Source organism: Gambusia affinis, linkage group LG09 (genome assembly GCF_019740435.1).
Source record: "Gambusia affinis linkage group LG09, SWU_Gaff_1.0, whole genome shotgun sequence".
In the NCBI taxonomy this organism is placed as follows: domain Eukaryota; kingdom Metazoa; phylum Chordata; class Actinopteri; order Cyprinodontiformes; family Poeciliidae; genus Gambusia; species Gambusia affinis.
Window position 1 is genome coordinate 14,709,236 of NC_057876.1, and position 16,504 is coordinate 14,725,739.

At 43.2% G+C, this 16,504-nt stretch overlaps 6 protein-coding genes across 45 annotated transcripts in view; all 6 read left to right on the forward strand.

The window, feature by feature from the left end:
* Positions 1 to 16,504, forward strand: part of LOC122836611 (protocadherin gamma-C5-like) — a 249,501-nt gene that overhangs the window by 207,311 nt on the left and 25,686 nt on the right. The gene's annotated exons all lie outside the window — the stretch shown is intronic.
* On the forward strand, positions 392 to 3,149 carry pcdh1g22 (protocadherin 1 gamma 22). The gene has a single exon (XM_044126330.1). The coding sequence runs from the start codon at positions 672 to 674 to the stop codon at positions 3,147 to 3,149; it is 2,478 nt and encodes an 825-aa protein (XP_043982265.1). The 5' UTR covers positions 392 to 671.
* On the forward strand, positions 3,616 to 6,277 carry LOC122837426 (protocadherin gamma-C5-like). Its single transcript, XM_044127780.1, has one exon. It carries the CDS (start codon positions 3,809 to 3,811, stop codon positions 6,275 to 6,277), a length of 2,469 nt encoding a protein of 822 aa, XP_043983715.1. The 5' UTR covers positions 3,616 to 3,808.
* Positions 6,999 to 9,646, forward strand: LOC122836617 (protocadherin gamma-C5-like). The gene has a single exon (XM_044126331.1). The coding sequence runs from the start codon at positions 7,184 to 7,186 to the stop codon at positions 9,644 to 9,646; it is 2,463 nt and encodes an 820-aa protein (XP_043982266.1). The 5' UTR covers positions 6,999 to 7,183.
* LOC122837427 (protocadherin gamma-C5-like) lies at positions 10,310 to 13,584 on the forward strand. The gene is made up of 2 exons (XM_044127781.1): positions 10,310 to 12,949; positions 13,517 to 13,584. The coding sequence occupies exons 1-2, from the start codon at positions 10,459 to 10,461 to the stop codon at positions 13,582 to 13,584; spliced, it is 2,559 nt and encodes an 852-aa protein (XP_043983716.1). The 5' UTR covers positions 10,310 to 10,458.
* On the forward strand, positions 13,615 to 16,256 carry LOC122837428 (protocadherin gamma-C5-like). Its single transcript, XM_044127782.1, has one exon. The coding sequence runs from the start codon at positions 13,770 to 13,772 to the stop codon at positions 16,254 to 16,256; it is 2,487 nt and encodes an 828-aa protein (XP_043983717.1). The 5' UTR covers positions 13,615 to 13,769.

Genomic DNA, 16,504 nt, shown 5'->3' on the forward strand with positions numbered 1-16,504 from the left:
ATACGGGTGTTTTACGTCAGTCGCTGTCAGAGATCCTTTTTTTTTTTTTTGTCTAAGCTGTGCAGAGAGCTGCGAGGACGTCGTGGCGTATGCAGGCTGCACTGACTTTGTGTCACCACGGGAAGGCAACAAAGAGCCTTCCACAGATGCAGGTGCAAGCTTGCAGATGAACACAATAAAAAGGACTTATTGATTAGTAAAAACGATGTTGATTAATAATGCAACTGAGCAACTTGTACACGTATTACTCTATCTGTTCAGCTACTCTCATGAAGTTTTAATAATAGTGAAATACATTCTTGTGTGTATATATCCATAGTACATAAATATTACAAAAGAGATTTAAGTAATACTTGCGTCTAATACGGAGTATTATTCCATCTAATAAATTAATTAAATACAGGGCTTTTTTCCGTGTTAATACGTCACATTTGCGTGGACCTGATTGGTGGAAATCCCTCTCCTCTGTAAACCAATGGCATTAAGAGCTGTACAAAGAGATCTACTCTGTCTTAGTGAGAAGCGTCAGCTCGGAAGCCCTACAATGTCCTGCGCAAGGAGAGACGGATGCAGACACGAAGCATGAATTTTACTGTTCATTTCCAAGCCTCGTCTGCGTTGGATTACAAACAATATCTTCAGTTCAGAGGTTGGGACTGGGGTGAGACGATATGGAGCGGACGGGACGTGGAATGATGTGGAACAAATTGTCAACATGGCAGGTGCTTCTGTGGTGGCATAATTTCTTTATCTTGTGGAGTACAATAGACTCACAGACTCGCTACAGCGTTCCTGAGGAGCTGAAACAGGGATCCATGGTGGGAAATATAGCCAAAGATTTGGGTTTGCTCGTACCTGAACTGCTTCGGCGTAAAATGCGGATAACCTCGGAGGCTGGTAAGCAGTATTTTAAAGTAGACTTGGGAAAGGGAGAGCTGCTGGTGACCGACAGGATAGACAGGGAGGAACTGTGTGGACAAAGACCGTCCTGTTTGCTGCCTTTGGAACTGGTTATAGATGACCCGCTGCAGGTGCACAGAGTTGAAATTGAAATACAGGATACGAATGATCATTCCCCTAGTTTTCCCACTAAAGAGAAAGTGGTGAAAATCGCAGAGTTAGTAAATCCAGGTGCGCGGTTTCCTTTAGAAAGCGCCACTGATCCTGATGTCGGTGCTAATTCTGTACGCACGTATCTCATTAGCAAAAATGAGCATTTTAAATTAACAGTTAAAAATCTTAAAGATGGGAGAAAGATTCCTGAACTGGTGCTTGAAAAGCCCCTTGATCGAGAGACGCAGGCTGTACACAACCTCGTCATTACAGCTGTTGATGGAGGAGATCCGGTGCGTTCAGGGACGTCGGAAATTACAGTCATAGTGCTCGATAACAATGATAATGCGCCGCAATTTGAAAAACAAGTATATGAAGCTAATGTCAGCGAAAGGTCTGAAATTGGAACCGAAATCCTGCAGGTTAAAGCTTCAGATGCAGATGAAGGACTGAATGGAGAAATAGAATATGTGTTTGCGGAGCAAACGTCAGATATAATTTTATCCTTGTTTGACATCAACCCGTCCACTGGGGTTATTACTGTCAAAGGGGTTTTAGACCATGAATCAAATCCTTTACACAGATTCGATATAACTGCAAAAGACAAAGGAAATCCGGAAATGGACGGGCATTGTGGAGTGGAAATCAAAATAAATGACATCAATGACAATAATCCAGAAATAGTTGTTACCTCTTTAACAACGCCCGTTCCCGAAGACTCTGCAATCGGAACAGTCATTGCAATCATAAGCACAAGAGACGCAGATTCAGGTGACAATGGGAAAGTGACATTAACGTTGTCAAACAAATCCCAGTTCAAATTAAACCCATCGATCTCAAAACATTTTTCACTAGTCACAAATGGTCCACTTGACCGTGAAACAAACAGCCAGTATAGTGTTCAGATAACCGCCTCTGATTCTGGAAAACCGCCATTAACAAGTGAAAAAACAATAATAGTTCAACTTTTAGATGTGAATGACAATCCTCCAGTTTTCTCTCAAAGTTTGTACACAGTTTATGTTAAAGAAAACAATGCTCCAGGGATGATTTTGTGCTCAGTATTAGCATCTGATCTGGATTCTGGTGAAAACGCAAAGATCTCTTACTCCATACTGGACTCTAAAGTGCAGGACGTCTCTGTCTCGTCTTATGTTTACATTAACTCAGATAACGGGAGCATCTACAGCATGCACTCGTTTGACTATGAGAAGCTGAAAGTGTTTCAGATTCAGGTTCAGGCAAAGGACCAGGGCTCTCCCTCTCTCAGCAGCAACGCCACTGTCCATGTTTTCATCCTGGACCAGAACGATAATACCCCCGCTGTTATTTACCCCTCCTCCGCTGCCCTGGGCTCCCTCTCTCATCAGAGGATGCCCCGCTCCGCTAAAGCGGGTCACCTGGTTACCAAGGTAACAGCAGTGGACGCTGATTCGGGTCATAATGCCTGGATCTCATACAGACTGGCGGAGGCCACAGACGCCTCTCTGTTCACCGTCAATCAGTACACAGGAGAGGTGAGGACTAAACGCGCTGTGTACGAGCAGGACGACTCCTCTCAGAGGCTGCTGATAGAGATCAAGGACGACGGGCAACCGGTTCAGTCCGCCACCGCCACGGTGTCCATCCTACTGGAGGACGGTCTCCATGAACCCATTTTAGACCTCCGACACAAAATGTCCGAGCCCAGCAAGAAAACTGGCAGAATCACCCTTTATTTGATTCTGTCTCTGGCCTCAGTGTCCGTGCTGTCTCTGGTGACTTTTCTCGTCCTGGCGGTGAAATGTATCAGGGGCAGCAGAAGCAGCGGGAGCTGCTGCATGAGAAGGAGCGACTGTGATGATTACAAGAACCCCAACAGGAACCTGCAGATTCAGCTCAACACTGATGGACCTATAAAATACGTGGAGGTCCTGGGAGGAGACATGATGTCTCAGAGTCAGTCGTTCAGGTCCTGCATGTCTCCCATGTCAGAGTACAGTGATTTCACATTGATCAAACCCAGCAGCACCACAGACTTTAAAGAAGTCATCAGTGTTCTGGACGCGTCTTTACCCGACAGCACCTGGACCTTTGAGAGCCAACAGGTGAGCTAATTCAACGTTGGCCAGGTTGTGTCAAAAATATGAAATGTTTGAATCTTTAATCAACTGTTAATTGTTCTATGTTAATCAAAACTCAAAAGCTTTTGCTTTAATGAGACATGCATAAAATTTCTGTGTCTGCAGAGATTCTGTGGTCTGTTATTATTCATTGAATTGAAGTTTAGTGTTTCCCTATTTTTCTTAGCTTCTTTTTTTAGTTCTTTTTTTCTATCTATTTTTTTTCTTTCTTTCCTCTAGTTATTTTATTTTCATTCAATGAGGTCTGACAAGTAATATATTTATCACATTAGTAAGAAAAACGAATATGAGCATTTATAGTCTTGACGCTGTGGCGCAGTAGTGTGGATTAGATTCCTTCCTATTGGATTATATGTTTTGAGGCGCTGAACCAATGGGATTCAGAACTGTACAAAGCAATCTAGTCCCTCCCCCCTTTCAGCTTCTGTGGTCCTACACTCACAATGCAGAGTGCCAGAGGAGAGAAGGGGACGAGATTTATTTTGCAATATGAAGATTTTATGTTTGGACTTAAATCCATATACAGTAACTTGTAATCAGATATTAGTAGAGAATGATAGGTGAGATGATTTATCTAGCATTGCTTCTGACCACAACATCGACTGGATTGGATATGTTATAACGGACCAAGGATGACAAAGAGAAATGGATACCGAGACTGGAGATGGCTGGTGCTTTGGTGGCAGCATTTCTTTATCTTGTGGAGTACGACAGACGGACAGACTCGTTACAACATCCAGGAGGAGCTGAAACGGGGCTCTGTGGTCGGAAATCTTGCAAAAGATTTGGGTCTGTCGTTAGCTGAGATTTTTGATCGCAAATTAACCGTCGCCTCTGAGGCTGGTAAGCAATATTTTACCGTAGATGCTGGGAAGGGTGAGCTGGTGGTGAATGACAGAATAGACAGGGAGGCTTTATGTGGACAAAGCGCCAGCTGTGTGTTGCCTCTGCAGGTCGTCATTGAAGACCCACTGCAGCTGTTTCGAGTAGAAATTCAAATTCAAGATATCAATGATAATTCCCCCAGATTCCCGTCAAGTGATGTGCTATTGGACGTTTCGGAATCCACAGTTATCGGAGCTCATTTTCCGCTAGAAAGTGCGGTAGATCTAGATGTTGGCATTAATTCACTGAAGTCATATACTCTGAGTAAAGACGAGTGCTTTAGTATAAGACTTAAGGAGGTGGCTGGAGGAAGAAAAGTCCCCGAATTAATTCTGTCAAAACTGATAGACAGAGAGAAAAAAGCTGTTCACAAGCTTCTGTTGACAGCTCTAGATGGAGGTAACCCGGTAAGATCAGGGACGGCGCAGATAACTGTTAATGTCCTTGACATAAACGATAATATTCCTGCTTTTGAAAAAACCTTGTATAAAGTGTCCGTTGCAGAAAATGCTGCGGAGGGTGCATTAATAGTACAGACGAAAGCAACAGACTCCGACGAGAATCAAAATGGAGAGATAGAATATTCATTTGGCGCTCACACATCAGAGAGTGTGCTCTCTGTTTTTTCCATCGATCCCACATCAGGAAAAATATTCCTTAAAGGAAAACTAGATTTTGAAACTGATGCTAATTTTGAATTGGACGTCAGTGCAAAAGATAAAGGGAGCCCAAGAATGGAGGGACATTGTATTGTTCATGTTGAAGTTTTAGATGTCAATGATAATGCTCCAGAAATAATACTAACGTCTCGACCAAAGCCTGTGAGCGAAGACTCGCCTAATGGCACTGTAGTCGCTCTGATCAGTGCTCGGGACCATGACTCCGGTGATAACGGAAAAGTACAGTTACAGCTAGCTAAAAACAATAACTTTGCGCTGAAACCCTCGTTTTCACAAAACTACGCACTTGTTACAAATGGTGTTTTAGATCGAGAAAAAGATTCTGAATATAATATTGAGATAACAGCCACAGACATGGGCTCCAATCCACTATCCAGCAAGAAAACCATTCATATCAGCGTCACTGATGTAAATGATAACCCACCAATTTTTAATCAGCCCTCCTATAATGTATATGTAAAAGAGAACAAATTACCGGGATCTATACTTTGCTCAGTATCAGCAACTGATCTGGATTCAGGTGAAAACGCAAAGATCTCTTACTCCATACTGGACTCTAAAGTGCAGGACGTCTCTGTCTCGTCTTATGTTTACATTAACTCAGATAACGGGAGCATCTACAGCATGCACTCGTTTGACTATGAGAAGCTGAAAGTGTTTCAGATTCAGGTACAGGCAAAGGACCAGGGCTCTCCCTCTCTCAGCAGCAACGCCACTGTCCATGTTTTCATCCTGGACCAGAACGATAATACCCCGGCTGTTATTTACCCCTCCTCCGCTGCCCTGGGCTCCCTCTCTCATCAGAGGATGCCCCGCTCCGCTAAAGCGGGTCACCTGGTTACCAAGGTAACGGCCGTGGACGCTGATTCGGGCCATAATGCTTGGATCTCGTACAGACTGGCAGAGGCCACAGACGCCTCTCTGTTCACCGTCAATCAGTACACAGGAGAGGTGAGGACTAAACGCGCTGTGTACGAGCAGGACGACTCCTCTCAGAGGCTGCTGATAGAGATCAAGGACGACGGGCAACCGGTTCAGTCCGCCACCGCCACGGTGTCCATCCTACTGGAGGACGGTCTCCATGAACCCATTTTAGACCTCCGACACAAAATGTCCGAGCCCAGCAAGAAAACTGGCAGAATCACCCTTTATTTGATTCTGTCTCTGGCCTCAGTGTCCGTGCTGTCTCTGGTGACTTTTCTCGTCCTGGCGGTGAAATGCATCAGGGGCAGCAGAAGCAGCGGGAGCTGCTGCATGAGAAGGAGCGACTGTGATGATTACAAGAACCCCAACAGGAACCTGCAGATTCAGCTCAACACTGATGGACCTATAAAATACGTGGAGGTCCTGGGAGGAGACATGATGTCTCAGAGTCAGTCGTTCAGGTCCTGCATGTCTCCGATGTCAGAGTACAGTGATTTCACATTGATCAAACCCAGCAGCACCACAGACTTTAAAGAAGTCATCAGTGTTCTGGACGCGTCTTTACCCGACAGCACCTGGACCTTTGAGAGCCAACAGGTGAGCATAGCATGACATCAAAAATAACTTACTCATGTTCATAACTACATGACTGAAAACGTAGTCAAACGGATCTTTGCTCCTGTTTGGAAATTCAGAAAGGACATGTCAGTTTAATACAACATATTTGAAAATTGAAATCAAAAATCTTGAAACTAACTGAATATTTTTGCTAAACATAAATCTTTTCGGGGTGCTACCTGCTGACATAATTTATTCTTGACAATACCTGCATGAAAATGGGGGAAATGGTGAGGGCTACTTTATATTTCAGCACCAGCGTGTGGACAGCGACACACTGGAGGACACATTGTTGAAAATAACCCTTTTAGGAGTGAGTCTGTTTGTCTGTCTCTCTTTCTATCTGTCTGTGCCCTAATCAATGATACAGTGTTCCGCCCTATGTTACCTATATTTGTTCATAAGAGATGCCGTGATTACTTTCATTATTGAAATGATTGTATTCACTCAAAAATGACAATATAGTGTGATTTCTCTAGCAGAATATTTGATGCTGCTTTGTGTGTGTGTTTTATTTATCGGTTTAATGCTGGTTCCGCTCTGTTTGGTTTAAATGAAGCTTCAGGTGGAAGCTCAGTTAAGCACTGCATGCTGTCCCTTTAAGAGCGTTGATCTGACAGCTTCTCATTGGATGTTGGAGAGGGATTTCGTGGACCAATAAGATTTTGAACTGTACAAAGCAATCCACTCCCTGCCCCCATAGCACCGTAACAGAGTGAACTGAGCTCAACAAGAGAGAAATAAGCAGCTATTTCATTCAGCTAAACATGAGATTCATCTTAAAGGCACGATCAGAAGGTGTATCGTTTTGCAAAGGGAGACATATTTTCTTCAAACATTGGGGCAGTATTTCTCTAAACCGGACTCTGATGGAAATGTACGTCATATAGCGGATCAAGGATGACAAAGAGAAAAGGAAATCGGGACTGGAGATGGCTGGCTCTTTGGTGGCACCATTTTTCCCTTTTCTGGAGTACAATAGATGCACAGAATCGTTACAGCATCCCGGAGGAACTAAAGCAGGGATCGGTGGTTGGAGGTCTTGCCAGAGATTTAGGGTTGGGATTATCGGACATTTTTGACCGTAAGATGCGCCTTGCCTCTGATGCTGGTGAGCAATATTTCAGCGTGGATGTGGGGAAGGGCGAGCTGATCGTGAAAGACAGAATAGACAGAGAGGCTTTATGCGGTCAAAGCGCCAGCTGCGTTCTACCCCTGCAGATAGTTGTTGAAAATCCTTTGCAGTCTCACCGGATTGAAGTTGAAATAACAGACATTAATGACAATTCTCCGAGTTTTCCTATGCAGGAAATTAACCTTAAAATACCTGAGTCCGTGGTTGTCGGAAAACGCTTCCCTTTAGAAAGCGCTAAGGACTCTGACGTTGGAAGTAATTCTTTAAAATCATACTCCCTGAGCAAAAATGATTATTTTTCTTTAAAGTTTAAACAAACAAAAAATGGACAAGCTGTCCCGGAATTGATGTTAGAGAAACCATTAGACCGAGAAAAGAATGCGGTACTTCAGTTGTTACTGTCGGCATTAGATGGAGGGAATCCTGCCAGATCAGGAACCTGTCAAATTTCAATTACAGTTCTTGACAATAACGATAATTTTCCAGTTTTTAGCGAAAATGAGTACAAGATTTCTTTAAAGGAGAACAGCACTAAAGATACATTTGTTATCAAATTGACAGCCACTGATGCTGATGATGGTCTTAATGGTGAAGTGACTTATTTATTTGGGTCTCGTACTCCACAGTCTGTCCTATCGACATTTGAAATCAACGATGAAAGCGGGGAAATGTTGTTAAAAGGTCCTCTAGATTATGAGACAAGTAAATCATACCTTATCGATATAACTGCTAAAGACAAAGGAACTCCGGAGATGGAGGGACACTGTCGTGTCCAGGTTGATGTCGAGGATATAAATGATAATGCTCCAGAGATTGTGCTCACGTCTAAACCCAGTACCGTCCGTGAGGACGCTCCCCGTGGAACAGTCGTAGCTTTGATAAGCACACGAGACAATGACTCGGGTGATAACGGAAAAGTGGTGTTACATCTTTCAAAAAGTTTTCCTTTCACCCTAAAACCTTCATTTTCTAATAACTATGAGCTGCTCACCAACGGTCCGCTAGACCGTGAAAAAAATTCACAGTTTGATATCGAATTAAAAGCTTTTGATTCAGGTTTTCCTCGTCTATCCAGTAGTATAATTATAGCTGTCAGCATCACTGATGTGAATGATAACCCACCTGTTTTTACCCAGTCCTTTTATAATGTGTATTTAAAAGAGAACGGAGTCCCAGGATCTATACTTTATTCAGTATCAGCATCTGATCTGGATTCTGGTGAAAACGCAAAGATCTCTTACTCCATACTGGACTCTAAAGTGCAGGACGTCTCTGTCTCATCTTATGTTTACATTAACTCAGATAACGGGAGCATCTACAGCATGCACTCGTTTGACTATGAGAAGCTGAAAGTGTTTCAGATTCAGGTTCAGGCAAAGGACCAGGGCTCTCCCTCTCTCAGCAGCAACGCCACTGTCCATGTTTTCATCCTGGACCAGAACGATAATACCCCCGCTGTTATTTACCCCTCCTCCGCTGCCCTGGGCTCCCTCTCTCATCAGAGGATGCCCCGCTCCGCTAAAGCGGGTCACCTGGTTACCAAGGTAACAGCAGTGGACGCTGATTCGGGCCATAATGCCTGGATCTCATACAGACTGGCGGAGGCCACAGACGCCTCTCTGTTCACCGTCAATCAGTACACAGGAGAGGTGAGGACTAAACGCGCTGTGTACGAGCAGGACGACTCCTCTCAGAGGCTGCTGATAGAGATCAAGGACGACGGGCAACCGGTTCAGTCCGCCACCGCCACGGTGTCCATCCTACTGGAGGACGGTCTCCATGAACCCATTTTAGACCTCCGACACAAAATGTCCGAGCCCAGCAAGAAAACTGGCAGAATCACCCTTTATTTGATTCTGTCTCTGGCCTCAGTGTCCGTGCTGTCTCTGGTGACTTTTCTCGTCCTGGCGGTGAAATGTATCAGGGGCAGCAGAAGCAGCGGGAGCTGCTGCATGAGAAGGAGCGACTGTGATGATTACAAGAACCCCAACAGGAACCTGCAGATTCAGCTCAACACTGATGGACCTATAAAATACGTGGAGGTCCTGGGAGGAGACATGATGTCTCAGAGTCAGTCGTTCAGGTCCTGCATGTCTCCGATGTCAGAGTACAGTGATTTCACATTGATCAAACCCAGCAGCACCACAGACTTTAAAGAAGTCATCAGTGTTCTGGACGCGTCTTTACCCGACAGCACCTGGACCTTTGAGAGCCAACAGGTGAGCTAGAAGCATTGCATCATCACATTAGTTGAATAATTCATTGAAAGAAATGAATGGCGGTCATTCTTGCCTGCTAGTTTCTGTTGCCAGTTGTTTATGTTTTAATTAACTTTTTTGCAGCATCATGTGGAAGACAGTTCTCAGTTCTCCACTTGGTCCGTTATTAAAAGCAGATTTTGTCAAACAGGTTAATATGATAGCTAAACATGTTCGCAAATATTGTATTCATAAAATAAAATATTTTTTCATAAGCAAAATATTTTAATTCTCGTGAAAGTTTTCATTCTATAATTAATTGTATATTCAAGTTAATTGAATATATGTGTGTATGTCTGTAAAATCATAATCGAAAATTATTTTAATTTTCTTAATTTCTTTATTTCTTTCTTTCTTTATTTATTTACTGTTATTTTTAATCCATTAGTAAGTTAAAGTACATGTAAAACAACTTTAACACAATTGTATAGCGTGCCGAGCTGCTTTCATAAGCGCTGCTGTATCTTTAAATGCTCTGCTCAGAGCGCTTCCCGTTGGATAACGGAGAAACGCTCTGTGCTCCAATAGCAGGCAAGGAAAGTACAAAGAGATCTACCCCCTCCTCCATCAGCTTCAGCACCACAAAACGTTCATAATGCATTGAATTAGATAGCAGTGTGAGGCGCTTATGGCTCAGACCTTAGAATAAAATAATTGACTTTCATTTGAAGGCATGAATGAAAATGATTTTGGATTGTTTAAGATTCTATTTGAATCTTCCTGGAACTGGACGAGTGCCATAATTTTCATGATGGGAAATATTACGAGCTAACGGATCGGGGATGACAAAGAAAATGGTGTACCGAGACTGGAGATGGCAGGCGATCTGGTGGCATCAGCTCTTTATCCTGTGGACTACAATTGAAGCACAGACTCGCTACGGCATCCCAGAGGAACTGAAACCGGGTTCTGTGGTTGGAAATCTCGCCAAAGATTTGGGTTTGTCATTATCTGAGATTTTTGACCGTAAGCTGCGGGTCGCCTCTGAGGCTGGCGAGCAGTATTTCAGCGTGGATGCGGGGAAGGGCGAGCTGGTGGTGAACGACAGAATAGACAGAGAGGCTCTGTGTGGACAAAGCTCCAGCTGTGTTTTACCTTTACAACTTGTTATTGAAAACCCCTTACATTTACACCGACTTGATGTAGAAATTAAAGATATCAATGATAATTCTCCAAGGTTTCAAGCAAAAGAACTGTCTATAAAAATCGCAGAATCAGCAGCGGTGGGAACTCGCTTTGCATTGGAGAATGCAGAGGATCTGGATGTAGGAAGTAATTCAGTAAAATCGTACAGTTTGTCAAGAAACGAATGTTTTGCGCTAAAAATGAAGGAGGTAGATGATGGTAGAGCAGTCCCCGAACTAGTGTTAGAAAAAACTCTTGATAGAGAGAAGAAAGCTGTTCATGAACTAAAATTGACAGCAGTCGATGGGGGAAATCCGGCCCTGTCCGGCACAGCGATAATCACAATTACTGTGCTTGATAATAATGATAATTTTCCTGTGTTTGAAAAAAATACGTATAAAATTTCTTTACCAGAAAATACTGAGAAGGGCACCTCTGTGATTAAAATTACTGCTACTGATGCAGATGAGGGACCGAACGGAGAAATAGAGTTCTTTTTTGGTCCGAGGACCCCAGAGTCCGTCTTATCCATTTTTGAAATAAAATCATTAACTGGAGATATTTATTTGACGGGAAATTTGGATTATGAAAAATCCACCTCCTATAAAATAGAAATATGTGCGAAAGACAAAGGAGTTCCAGAAATGGAGAGCCACTGTCGACTACAGGTTGATGTTTTAGATATTAATGACAACATACCAGAAATTGTTCTGACATCTGAACCTCAGCCTGTGCGGGAAGACGCACCGAGCGGTACCGTAGTTGCTTTGCTTAATGCACGTGATGCTGACTCTGGTAATAATAGCAAAGTTACGCTGCAGTCAAATAAAGGTTCTCCTTTTGCTCTTAAACCTTCATTTTCTAATAATTATGCGCTGGTTACAAGCGGCCCTTTGGATAGAGAAAAATTCTCACAGTATAATATCGAGATAACAGCCAGTGATTCTGGTTCTCCTCCACTTTCTAGTAAAAAAGTGATACCAGTAATTATCATTGATGTGAATGACAATCCTCCAATATTCAATCAGTCCTCCTATAATGTGTATTTAAAAGAAAATGGATTACCGGGATCTATACTTTATTCAGTATCAGCATCTGATCTGGATTCTGGTGAAAACGCAAAGATCTCTTACTCCATACTGGACTCTAAAGTGCAGGACGTCTCTGTCTCGTCTTATGTTTACATTAACTCAGATAACGGGAGCATCTATAGCATGCACTCGTTTGATTATGAGAAGCTGAAAGTGTTTCAGATTCAGGTTCAGGCAAAGGACCAGGGCTCTCCCTCTCTCAGCAGAAACGCCACTGTCCATGTTTTCATCCTGGACCAGAACGATAATACCCCCGCTGTTATTTACCCATCCTCCGCTGCCCTGGGCTCCCTCTCTCATCAGAGGATGCCCCGCTCCGCTAAAGCGGGTCACCTGGTTACTAAGGTAACGGCCGTGGACGCTGACTCGGGCCATAATGCCTGGATCTCATATAGACTGGCGGAGGCCACAGACGCCTCTCTGTTCACCGTCAATCAGTACACAGGAGAGGTGAGGACTAAACGCGCTGTGTACGAGCAGGACGACTCCTCTCAGAGGCTGCTGATAGAGATCAAGGACGACGGGCAACCGGTTCAGTCCGCCACCGCCACGGTGTCCATCCTTCTGGAGGACGGTCTCCATGAACCCATTTTAGACCACCGACACAAAATGTCCGAGCCCAGCAAGAAAACAGGCAGAATCACCCTTTATTTGATTCTGTCTCTGGCCTCAGTGTCCGTGCTGTCTCTGGTGACTTTTCTCGTCCTGGCGGTGAAATGCATCAGGGGCAGCAGAAGCAGCGGGAGCTGCTGCATGAGAAGGAGCGACTGTGATGATTACAAGAACCCCAACAGGAACCTGCAGATTCAGCTCAACACTGATGGACCTATAAAATACGTGGAGGTCCTGGGAGGAGACATGATGTCTCAGAGTCAGTCGTTCAGGTCCTGCATGTCTCCGATGTCAGAGTACAGTGATTTCACATTGATCAAACCCAGCAGCACCACAGACTTTAAAGAAGTCATCAGTGTTCTGGACGCGTCTTTACCCGACAGCACCTGGACCTTTGAGAGCCAACAGGTGAGCTCAAAGGAGCATCACATTATACATAAAATCAGTGATTTAATATCCATATGTTCTATATATAAGTTGCATTGTTTATGTTTTAATCTAACTTTTTGCAGCATCATGTGGAAGACAGTTCTTTTCTTGAGTTGTCAAACAGTTTATGATATTGTAACATGGGGCAAATTGATGTGTCTAGATGATTTTCTTGAAGGCGTATTCAGTATATGATATTCGTTTTCACCTCGAAATATTCTTGTATGATCAAAACTTCCCTTTACATATCATGTCTTTCACGAAATACATGATTTTTTCAGCACCACATGCTGGACAGCGACAACTATATATATATATATATATATATATATATATATATATATATATATATATATATATATATATATATATATATATATATATATATATATATATATATATATATATATATATAATTTAATTTTTTTTATTGTTATTTTTAATCCATTAGTAAGTTAAAGTACATGTAACACAACTGTATAACAGCGTGCCGAGCTGCTTTCAGAAGCGCTGCTGTATCTTTAAATGCTCTGCTCAAAGCGCTTCTCGTTGGATGACGGGGAAACGCTCTGTGCTCCAATAGCAGACGAGGAAAGTACAAAGAGATCTACCCCCTCCTCCGTCAGCTTCAGCACCACAAAACATTCATAATGCATTTGAATTAGATAGCAGTGAGGCGCTTGTAGCTCGGACCTTAGAATAAAATAATTGATTTTCATTTGAAGGAATGAATGTAAATGATTTTGCATTGTTTAAGATTCTATTTGAATCTTCTTGGAACTGGACGAGTGCCATAATTTTCATGATGGGAAATATTACGAGCTAACGGATCGGGGATGACAAAGAAAATGGTGTACCGAGACTGGAGATGGCAGGCGATCTGGTGGCATCAGCTCTTTATCCTGTGGACTACAATAGAAGCTCAAACGCGTTACACCATTCCGGAGGAACTGAAACCGGGTTCTGTGGTCGGGAATCTCGCCAAAGATTTGGGTTTGTCATTATCTGACATTTTTGACCGTAAGCTGCGGGTCGCCTCTGAGGCAGACGAGCAATATTTCAGCGTGGATCCGGGGAAGGGCGAGCTCGTGGTGAACGACAGAATAGACAGAGAGGCTTTATGTGGACAAAGCGCCAGCTGTGTTTTACCTTTGCAACTTGTTATTGAAAACCCCTTACATTTACACCGACTGGAGGTTGAAATTAAAGATATTAATGATAATTCTCCCGTGTTTCAAGCAAAAGAATTGCCTTTGAAAATTGCAGAATCGGCAGCAGTAGGAACTCGCTTTCTCTTGGAAACCGCGGAGGATTTAGACGTTGGGGTTAATTCTGTCAAGTCTTACACTTTGACAAGAAACGAATGCTTCACACTAAAAATGAAGGATGTTAATGGTGGCAGAGCGGTTCCCGAGTTGGTGTTAGAAAAGGCTCTTGATCGAGAGAAAAAAGCTGTTCATAAGCTAAAATTGACAGCAGTAGATGGAGGAAATCCAGCGCTTTCCGGTTCCTCAGAAATTGTAATTACTGTTCTTGATATTAATGACAATTTTCCCGTATTTGAAAAAAATACCTACACTGTCTCTCTGGAGGAGAGTGCTGCCAAGGACACGTCTATAATTAAAATTACTGCTACGGATGCAGATGAGGGATCTAATGGAGAAATTGAATTTTCATTTGGTTCGAGGACCCCAGAGTCCGTCTTATCCATATTTGAAATTAGACCATCAACAGGAGAAATATATTTAAAAGGACATTTGGATTATGAGAAAGACGCATCATATAAAATAGAAATATCTGCGAAAGACAAAGGAGTTCCTGAAATGGAAAGTTACTGTCATTTACAGATAGATGTTTTAGATATTAATGACAATATACCAGAAATTGTTCTGACATCTGAACCTCAGCCTGTGCGGGAAGACGCACCGAGCGGTACCGTAGTTGCTTTGCTTAATGCACGTGATGCTGACTCTGGTAATAATAGCAAAGTTACGCTGCAGTCAAATAAAGGTTCTCCTTTTGCTCTTAAACCTTCGTTTTCTAATAATTATGCGCTGGTTACAAGCGGCCCTTTGGATAGAGAAAAATTCTCACAGTATAATATCGAGATAACAGCCAGTGATTCTGGTTCTCCTCCACTTTCTAGTAAAAAAGTTATACCAGTAACTATCATTGATGTGAATGACAATCCTCCAAATTTCAATCAGCCCTCCTATAATGTGTATTTAAAAGAGAATGGAGTCCCAGGATCTATACTTTACTCAGTATCAGCGTCTGATTTGGATTCTGGTGAAAACGCAAAGATCTCTTACTCCATACTGGACTCTAAAGTGCAGGACGTCTCTGTCTCGTCTTATGTTTACATTAACTCAGATAACGGGAGCATCTACAGCATGCACTCGTTTGATTATGAGAAGCTGAAAGTGTTTCAGATTCAGGTTCAGGCAAAGGACCAGGGATCTCCCTCTCTCAGCAGCAACGCCACTGTCCATGTTTTCATCCTGGACCAGAACGATAATACCCCCGCTGTTATTTACCCCTCTTCCGCCGCTCTAGGCTCCGTCTCTCATCAGAGGATGCCCCGCTCCGCTAAAGCGGGTCACCTGGTTACCAAGGTAACGGCCGTGGACGCTGACTCGGGTCATAATGCCTGGATCTCATATAGACTGGCGGAGGCCACAGACGCCTCTCTGTTCACCGTCAATCAGTACACAGGAGAGGTGAGGACTAAACGCGCTGTGTACGAGCAGGACGACTCCTCTCAGAGGCTGCTGATAGAGATCAAGGACGACGGGCAACCGGTTCAGTCCGCCACCGCCACGGTGTCCATCCTACTGGAGGACGGTCTCCATGAACCCATTTTAGACCTCCGACACAAAATGTCCGAGCCCAGCAAGAAAACTGGCAGAATCACCCTTTATTTGATTCTGTCTCTGGCCTCAGTGTCCGTGCTGTCTCTGGTGACTTTTCTCGTCCTGGCGGTGAAATGCATCAGGGGCAGCAGAAGCAGCGGGAGCTGCTGCATGAGAAGGAGCGACTGTGATGATTACAAGAACCCCAACAGGAACCTGCAGATTCAGCTCAACACTGATGGACCTATAAAATACGTGGAGGTCCTGGGAGGAGACATGATGTCTCAGAGTCAGTCGTTCAGGTCCTGCATGTCTCCGATGTCAGAGTACAGTGATTTCACATTGATCAAACCCAGCAGCACCACAGACTTTAAAGAAGTCATCAGTGTTCTGGACGCGTCTTTACCCGACAGCACCTGGACCTTTGAGAGCCAACAGGTGAGTCAAAGGAGCAGCAATCTTTATACATAAAATCAGTGATTTAATATCCATATGTTCTTTATATAACTTGCATTGCGGAGTGAAAGCGATCTTTTAGCGGTTTTTTTCTTGAGTTTTTTTATGTCTGTTATTGTTACTTGTGGCAAATTGATGTGTCAATTAGCTTATTTTCTTGAAGGCGTATTCAGTATATGATATTCGTTTTCACCTCGAAATATTCTTGTATGATCAAAACTTCCTTTATCTTGTATCAATGTCTTTCAGTTCAATGATTTTTT

Bases quoted from the DNA above. Each gene is read 5' to 3' on its own strand.
- LOC122837428 (XM_044127782.1), top strand. From the start codon at position 13,770: ATGACAAAGAAAATGGTGTACCGAGACTGGAGATGGCAGGCGATCTGG.
- LOC122836617 (XM_044126331.1), top strand. From the start codon at position 7,184: ATGACAAAGAGAAAAGGAAATCGGGACTGGAGATGGCTGGCTCTTTGG.
- LOC122837427 (XM_044127781.1), top strand. From the start codon at position 10,459: ATGACAAAGAAAATGGTGTACCGAGACTGGAGATGGCAGGCGATCTGG. The intron at 12,950-13,516 runs GTGATTTAATAT...GTGCTCCAATAG, and splicing joins TCACATTATACATAAAATCA to CAGACGAGGAAAGTACAAAG.
- LOC122837426 (XM_044127780.1), top strand. From the start codon at position 3,809: ATGACAAAGAGAAATGGATACCGAGACTGGAGATGGCTGGTGCTTTGG.
- pcdh1g22 (XM_044126330.1), top strand. From the start codon at position 672: ATGGAGCGGACGGGACGTGGAATGATGTGGAACAAATTGTCAACATGG.